This window comes from Phoenix dactylifera, chromosome 14 (assembly GCF_051530095.1).
Source record: "Phoenix dactylifera cultivar Ajwa chromosome 14, Ajwa_hap1_PhDact_Kaust_v1.1, whole genome shotgun sequence".
Lineage (NCBI taxonomy): Eukaryota > Viridiplantae > Streptophyta > Magnoliopsida > Arecales > Arecaceae > Phoenix > Phoenix dactylifera.
This window is the reverse complement of record NC_143203.1, coordinates 13991753-14000460: the sequence shown is the minus strand read 5'-3', so window position 1 is coordinate 14000460 and position 8708 is coordinate 13991753. Positions and strand designations below refer to the sequence as shown.

At 40.7% G+C, this 8708-nt stretch overlaps 1 protein-coding gene, 1 long non-coding RNA gene and 1 other non-coding gene across 3 annotated transcripts in view; 2 read left to right on the top strand and 1 right to left on the bottom strand.

Moving 5' to 3' along the window:
• Nucleotides 1-612: 612 nt before the first annotated feature.
• Nucleotides 613-8708, bottom strand: part of LOC113461322 (putative germin-like protein 2-1) — a 30658-nt gene continuing 22562 nt past the window's right edge. The window contains exon 3 of the mRNA XM_039128613.3: nucleotides 613-1815. Coding sequence (XP_038984541.2) covers nucleotides 1756-1815 — 60 coding nt within the window. The 3' untranslated portion in view covers nucleotides 613-1755. The remainder of the gene's footprint in view (nucleotides 1816-8708) is intronic.
• On the top strand, nucleotides 2512-4717 carry LOC148700058 (uncharacterized). Its single transcript, XR_016398338.1, has 4 exons — nucleotides 2512-2572; nucleotides 2788-2927; nucleotides 3017-3074; nucleotides 4170-4717. It is a non-coding gene; the product is annotated as an uncharacterized LOC148700058 (long non-coding RNA).
• Nucleotides 3600-3718, top strand: LOC120111802 (5S ribosomal RNA). Its single transcript, XR_005513198.1, has one exon. It is a non-coding gene; the product is annotated as a 5S ribosomal RNA (ribosomal RNA).

The window sequence follows — 8708 nt, the reverse complement described above, 5'->3', positions numbered from 1 at the left end:
CGCCGACGATTGCCTCGATCTCCGCCAGCCCCGCCGCCGTCTCCACCTGGCACATCACCAGCAGCTCCTCGTCAACCCGCGCCAGGTAGCCATCGTCGATGCCGTAGGCGGAGGCGCGCACCACTGTGTCGGCGGACCCGCGGACGCCGCGCGGTGGGAAACAGCAGAACGGCGAGCTCGGTGGCGCCGGGGGACTCGATCATGGGGAACATGAGGCCCTGGGGGCCGGATGGCCAGATGGTGGAACTGAAGGTGAAGCACCTCAGCTTGGAAGATTGCAAGATCTCATCCTCGCTACGAGAAGTCAGAGCAACCTTTCGCAAGATCACCGCCCAAATCTATAGCCCAAGAAAATCGAAAGACCCAAACAACTCAAGCACGCAGGCAAAATAAATGATCATGAAACTTTCTAATTAGACTAGCTGGCTGATAGCAAGCAACAAATCTTTTTAAATTGAAGTATAACTCTCTAAACAGATCAAAGCGCAACAATCTCAGCTTAAAGACCCCCCAAAAATGGATAAAGTCATCCAAAAAACCATAGCCAAGCATCAAGAGGCCTCGAAAACCAAAAAGCCTCACCAGTTCATCATCATACCTGAAGCTGAAGCGCTGTGGCAGGGGCTCTCCGCCTTGATCCTCGCGCTCCAGCAGTTCCCCATCAACAAGAACCCGAACAAAGATACGCAACCAAACGAGAGGAGTCCGCCGCCAGATCCGCAACCAATACCACCGGATCCGGCCACCAGACCCTCCGCACCTCCCCTCCCTGCTTCCGCTGCCGGATCCGGCGAACGAGCCGGGGTGGAGCTGGCTTTCTCGTGGCTGGAGCGGGAGGGCGGCGAGGGGGAGGGGTTTTGAGCGGCCCGTGGAGGGGAGAAGAGGCGATGGAGAGTAGTTTTTCAAGGGGTGGGTGGAGAGGGGGGAGAGGGGGGAGAAGGTCATGGCAAGGAAAAGGAGCCCCATGGGGTTTTTTAGGACAGCGTCGGACAAGGGAATGACGACGCTTTTTAGCGTCGTCTTAGGCCTGCGATCCCGAAATATTTTACGACAGCGTGAGGATGGCTTCTGAAAAGGGATTGACGACGCTTTTTAGCGTCGTCTTAGGCCTGCGATTACACCGACATGAATTAGCGTCGTTTTTTGCCGACGCTTTTTACAAGCGTCGCCACATTTAGTTGATAGACCGAAAATTGCCAACGCTTGTAAAAAGCGTCGGCAAAAAAGCGTCGGTAAAACCGACTTTTCCTGTAGTGTACCAAGCATATTGCAATCAAATACCATTTCATAAGGGAAGCTATAGAGAATGGTGAAATTCAGCTCAAGTATTGCAAGAGTGAAGAGCAGCTAGCAGATATACTGACAAAGGCACTCCCAAAGAACAAGTTTTGTTATCTCAGAAATCTCATTGGAGTTGTGAAGAAAGTGCATTAAGGGGGAGTGTTGGAAGTTAATGCACTTAGAGCTTGTTTTAATTACTGTTACCTTTCCTATGCAGTCCAAGTTGTATGGTCAATGTGTCTCTTCATTTCTCTATGATCATGTATGCTCTTTTTAATGTTCCAGAACTGTCCAATGTGTTTAAGAAAATTTGTAAGCCCTGCTGTCTTGTAAGGAAGTCTAAAAGACATAAGAAAAATCCCTTCAGAATATTGCCTCTGTTACTCTCTGCACATCTGATTTGTGAGCTCTGCTGTAGCAACTCAAGTTTGATTAAATCAGAAACTTTATTCAGGTTCTTTAGACAACCAACAATCAGTTGTTGTTGTCCATCCAGAACTGAGCCTGCAGCCAGTCAATAGTCTTCTTGTCCACCTGAAAGGCCTTTGCAAGAACATCACGAGAGATGGGTGGCTTCGACCCAAACACCGCATTGGCTACAGTGATCACACCAGGGTTTGCTCCCCCAACCCCGACCTCAAGTACCCCATCGAGGTCGCCGGCGATCCCTCCCAGATCCGCGCCCAGATCTCCATCGGCGGCACCTTCTTCGGCTCCCCTCCCCCCGCCGCCCCCCTCCCCTCCTCCCTCTCCCTGGCCGACCCTGCCTTCTCCTGCCCCTCCCCCGCTGCCCCCTCCAACACCTCCCTCGCCACCTGCTGCCTTCCCAACCCCGACTTCACCCCCAACACCACCACCAACTCCTCCGATGTCGCGGAGGCCCTCCCCTGCCTCCTCGCCCTCGCCGCCGCTTTCATGAACAGGCCTTCTAGTGGCGGTGGAGTGGCACCAGCGGCCACCCAACCCCAAGAACCCCATCGTCTTCTTCGACGTCACCATCGGCACCATCCCGGCCGGCCGCATCAAGATGGAGCTCTTCGCCGACATCGCCCCCAAGACCGCCGAGAACTTCAGGTCCGGTCCCTACTCTCTTTTTCCTCTCTCTCCCTCTCTCTCCCTCAGAGAAAAGAGGAATTCTGACCCTGATGAACTGAACTTAGAGCGAAGAGATAGAGACCCTAGCCAAGATTCTTGTTTGATCATGGACTGATGGATGATTTATCTTTCTTTATGGGTAGCCGGAGAGCAGTTGAGTTGGGTGCCGTCATTCTGATACTGTTATCATTTGTTGGTAAGCAGTGGTTCTGTTATCTTTCAGTTTATATTTTCAACAGTTGACTGACCAAATTGCTCATGAAGAATGAAAATTAACTGAGATGGGAGTGATCTTACTGTATTATATTTCTTTCAATTTATTATAGTCTCTCTTCCTGCTTTTTTAATGTTATCTTCTTAACAAATTATGTATGCCCTTATGCGTTGCTCGATTGTCTCTAATGCATACAGGTAAAGTTGGAGGATTTATTGCTTCTATCCCTGATGTAATGGTTGCTGCTCTTCTTTGCTTTATGTGGGCCATGCTTGCTGCTCTGGGCCTGTCAAACCTCCGTTACAGTGAGACAGGAAGCTCCAGAAATAATATCATAGTTGGGCTCTCATTGTTTTTCTCCTTATCTATACCTGCTTACTTTCAGCAATATGGTCTTGTTCCTAATGCAAACTCATCCGTGCCCAGTTACTTCCAGCCATATATTGTTGCATCTCATGGACCTTTCCGGACGGGATTTGGAGGGGTATTGTCACGCCCCCGCCTCTGCGAGGCACGTGAGGCACCTAGTGCCCACGTGGGGGCCACATGAGGGAGGAACACGGGGCTCCCCTGCCAGATATTGTCCGGTTCTGGGGCTTCACGCAAGCGTCCTTCACCCCTCCCCGGTTTTGTTTTCCACCCAAAACGCGTCTGCAGGATTAGGAGACACCCGCCTCATATGCCCAGGCTCTGGAACGAGTCTTTCCGATGTGGGACTATTGGGCCTCACACCCTTCCCACCATCGGACAAGAGCCGTCCTCGGCTCTGATACCAAATGTCACGCCCCCGCCTGCGCGAGGCACGTGAGGCACCTAGTGCCCACGTGGGGGCCACATGAGGGGGGACCGCGAGGCTCCCCTGCCAGATATTGTCCGGTTCTGGGGCTTCACGCAAGCGTCCTTCTCCCCTCCCCGGTTTTGTTTTCCACCCAAAACGCGTCTGCAGGATTAGGAGACACCCGCCTCATATGCCCAGGCTCTGGAACGAGTCTTTCCGATGTGGGACTATTGGTGCGATCATACCAGCACTAATGCACCGGATCCCATCAGAACTCCACAGTTAAGCGTGCTTGGGCGGGGGTAGTACTAGGATGGGTGACCCCCTGGGAAGTCCTCGTGTTGCACCCCGTTTATTTATATGTGAGGACCCGTGCGGGCGTGTGTTTAGTCCCACATCGGTTATTCGCTGGGTAGATCTTGGTTATTTATACAGGATCAAGGAACCCAAATAGTACCTTCCGGCTAGCCATTTTGGGTGAGGTCCTGGGTTGTTACAAATGGTATCAGAGCGGACCTGGCCCATAACCTATGTGGACTAGGGGACACTGCAGCACGGATCCATTGGGGCTAACCATGAGCCGATCGTGGTATTTGTGATTATATTTGAATGGATTTGAACCCTTAGCCTGACGAGGACGTCAGGGCTTGAACGGAGGGAGTATGTGAGGACCCGTGCGGGCGTGTGTTTAGTCCCACATCGGTTATTCGCTGGGTAGATCTTGGTTATTTATACAGGATCAAGGAACCCAAATAGTACCTTCCGGCTAGCTATTTTGGGCGAGGTTCTGGGTTGTTACAGGTATGTTGTCAACTTTCTCATAAACCACCTCTAAGCTATATAAAATTCAATTTATTGCTTTTAATTTTAATTACAAGGAGGAAAATCATATTTTCTCAGTGTTTTTCTATCTTGAAAGTAGGAAATGCCTGGGACCAACAATTAATTGTTTTGTAGGAATATATCTAGCTGATTTTCATGCTGTTCTTTTTCTCCCCAATAAACATATAATATTCTTTGTCTTATGCAGGAAATAGTGATCTGACTTTGAATAATTTTGGGATTGGAATCTGGTTGTGAAAGTCAAACAAAAGGAGTTATTAGTTTTGGAGTTGGCTTCTATGTACCGTAGAAAGGCAGGAATTTTAATGTGTCCAAATGATGTTTGATGTAGACAGGGATTTTGATTTTAGACAAAATACGTAGGTTTGATGGTTGGATGAATTCTTTGGAAGCTAGCAGTGTGGATTTGTGATGTTTATCATTTTCTTGAAGCATGAATTGGAAAGATGATGAAAATTTGTGGGAATGACTGATGCTAATAACATGACAATTCTCTTGTTCTCTCAGGTTGAGATGTTGTAATTCTTGTTGACAAGAGCGCCTTTACCACCAATTGGACATCTAGTTACTGCAGTTAAACATAGGATAATCTAGTTTATGGCACTCCTAGTTTCTGATTATGAGGCTTGTTTTGGAGCCTTTGCTTGCGTCTTAACAAGTCATAGATAGCCAGAGTGTTGGAGCTATCATGGATGGTTAAAGGACTATATATTTATGAGATAGTAATGCATTTGCTCAGAAGATGGAAATGTCCAGAGAAATGTCAATTACATATTTTATATATTGAGTGTCAGAAATTGGAAGCACTTTTTAAGCAGTCTGCAGTTTCATTCCCTATCCAAGAAAGCGAGTGCAATTGGTTTTGGACATTTTGATGCTACATATTCACTGTAAGTTCAGAAAGATTAAAAATGATGTTTGAAAGCCAACATGCTGATTTTGATAAATCAAAATTTAGCTTGACTCCTTCACTTAGCCATAAATCTCTAGAGAAAAAGGTTATCAATTTACCAAGCAAACCATTAAATAAGATAACTTATTTCAAAAATGAAAAGGATGGGAATAACAACTTTACCTATCGTTCTAGTATAATTAAATCAAATGGTAAAGTTATTACTATTAAACAGATATGGGTTCCAAAAGGAACCATATGTCCTAACTCTCAAGGACTCAAGCAAGCTTGGGTACCCAAAATGAGAAAATGAGGATGTACACATAGGTGTACCAAGGTACCTATGGAACATAAAGAATGAAACTTAAAATATACTTAAGAAAAGTGACTAAAATGGAAGAAATAATGAAATTAGTAATTCTTGCATCCTCTCATACTGAAATTGTTTTATTAGTTGATTAAAACACATCTTGCAAGTATTAATCATTCTTTTCTTGTGATATAAGTGATATTTCTGATATGAAAAGAAAATATATCCAAATCACTCCATCTTTCTTTACTTATAGATGGATAATTTGGTAAATCAATTCTCCTAAGAATAACTCTATGAATTCTCCATATGCTTGACTGAGAGTTTTTATCCATGGCATTATTGTTCATTGATCATAGATATGAAAATGTGTACTTGGTATATCTTTGAATATATGCATTATAAATACTATGATCAAAGAATTCTTTTTGGCATATAAAATTAACTTATGCTAGTATGGACCTAATCTCAAAAGATCTTGTCATTGGTTTACTTAGAATATCTTCTGCAAGGTCAAAGTTTACTATGCATGTTAACTAAGGAAACAAACAAGAATCAAGTTCTAAATCTAAAGATGTTGTTTCCATCACTAAGTTTTCACAAGCTTACATTGGATTTGTTTTTGGCAAGTAAAATTAAAGTATTTTCTGCATTTGCTAAATCTTGTGAAAGGGATCAAATGAAAAAGGTTTGCAAACTATGAAAGTAAAAGAAGTATCATGGCATAGTGTTGAAAACCAATTTTGTATTAAGTTGTGCACAGAAAATAATATTGAATACAATTATTTCTGCACCAAAGAACACCATAAGTAAAATAGGGTTAATAGAATCCTTGAAGAAATGAAAAAGACAATGTTGTACGATAGTCATTTAAAAGCTTTCATCATTGCTTGTCATATATATGGTTTCTATTAGGTCTATTTTTGACGAAAACTCCATTTGATCTTCTGAAAAATAGAAAATGAACTACTGCATATCTTTCATATTTTTCAGTCGTACACGTTATACTTGATATATTCTTATGAAAATAATGCCAAATCTGATAAAGATATTTCTATCCTTGGATATCATTCATCAAGCAATGCATATAGAATATTCAATGAAAAGATTCTAGTTAAAGAAATATCAATTCAGTTTATTCTTTATGAGACTAATGATTCATTATCAAGATACTAAAATCAAATTATATATGGATATGTTTAATCTTTTACATATGACAATCTGAAAACTTGTTAATAATTAGAACCAAATTGAGTTTTCAGAAATGCACTTAATGAAGAAAAATTGGTGACTACTAAAAGATTCAATCAAGAAAAGATGAATTAGATCTTGATGAAATTCTTGCATGATTAGAAGTAAAGATCATCATTATCATGTGCTTGCTTCATGAGCTTTATATTCTGTCAAATGAATGTGTAGAAGTCACTCCTATGTGGTTACTTCATTAAAAAGGAGATCTATGAAAAATAACCACCATATTTAAAAATATACATTACATATATGATAAAGCAATATGTGATTTAGAACAAGCATCAAAAGCATGATATATAAAAGCTTAAGCAACCTTTTTGATAGAAAGTAATAGTGATAAATCTATGCATCAAAAAGATGAATTTGTGATATCTTATTTGCTCAAAGTATGCATTGATGACATCATTTTTGGTTCTACTAATGAAGAGTTATATTGCAAAGTGAGTTTGAAATATGATGAATGAATTAACATCTTCTCTCAAACTCCAAATTAAGACAAACAGGAAAGGGAATCTTCATTGACCAACGTTAGTCCACAAGAAAACTCTTATAGAAGATTGGCATGAAGAAGGTATATCTATGACCCCATCATGTAGAATTTGAAAAGGATGAGCAAAGTAGATCTATTGTGTTAAAGCTGTATTGAAGCATGATAGAATAATTATTTTACAGCTAGTAGACCAGATTGTATGCTCATTATGTGACCTTGTGCAAGACTTCAATCTAACTTTAATTAATCATATTTTATTGATAACAAATAAATCATAATCTGAATTTTGATAGAAACAAATGTTTAAGATAAATTGATTAAAACATAGTTAACATATCTTATTGATAATTATCTTAAGCAAATAGAATCTAAACTAAATTGACTTAAACTATCTTGGTTAATGAATCTATCTCTTTAGTTCAAATGATATGTGCTTGCTTATATTTAGGCAATCTCTTGAGTAAAGTGACTCAACATGCAACTATTGTCATATCTTATATTGAGTCATCTAGTTAAAAAAAATATATATGTTGGATGAATGCTTTGTATCTTAAAGAAACTAATAACCTTCCTTCAAGAAAGAAAAATGAGAAATTTCAACTTTAAGGATATCTTCATGTAAGATACACTAAACATTCACATGCAAACAAGAGAGAGGATCTTCTTCAGCCAAAAGTTCACACATAAGAAATCTAGTTTGGCTTGAAGAACATACAATGAATAGGTAACTTTAGATACCTTTCTCACAAATTAATTGAGCTAAGTCAATAACTTAAATCCTATTATGGCATGATTAAATTTTTTAATTATTAATTTTTGATATCATGTCTATATGTGTATTGACTGACTTATACTTTTAGAAATTGTTTCATGGTTTGCCCAAACTAAAATATATCTTTGCCTGTGTCATAACCATGAAATACACAAGTATATGCTTAAAATTTTGATGTAAAATAACTTGTGAGAAGTTATGAATCCTTGAGCACAATGAAAATGTTGTTTGCATATTCTTTATTCTGCTCTTTCATGTAAATTACTTGAGAATAACAAAAAGAGAGAGAGATAAAGAAAAGAAAATGGATGTTATTCAAGAGAAGTAAAATCTAAGTAAAGGCAAATACTTCAATCTTAAGGAAAAGCAAAATGAACATAATATATTCGGCACATTTGTGAGACTTGTGTGAGCATTCTTTTGGAAGGGATAAAATCCATAATTAATTACACTTAAACAGGAAGAGTTTGAAGTGAACATTTTAACCTTTCTATATTGCTCATCATAGGGATGGTGCCAATGGGGAGGCTAGTGGTAGTACCCGGCACTATTTGATCCAACTATTCGGTGTAGGGCATATTAGGGACGGCACAAGAGGGAGGCTAGTGGTAGTACCTCGTGCCCCTTCCCAACTCCACCGGATAGGGAGCAAATAGAGTATAAAGTATAAGAAAGTAAAAATGAATGACAAAGTAAATGAAAGTATATAAGAAGAATCAAGTCAAGTTTTAATCACTTGGAAACACACCTTAAGGATGAAATTAGTGGAAGATTATATTTAA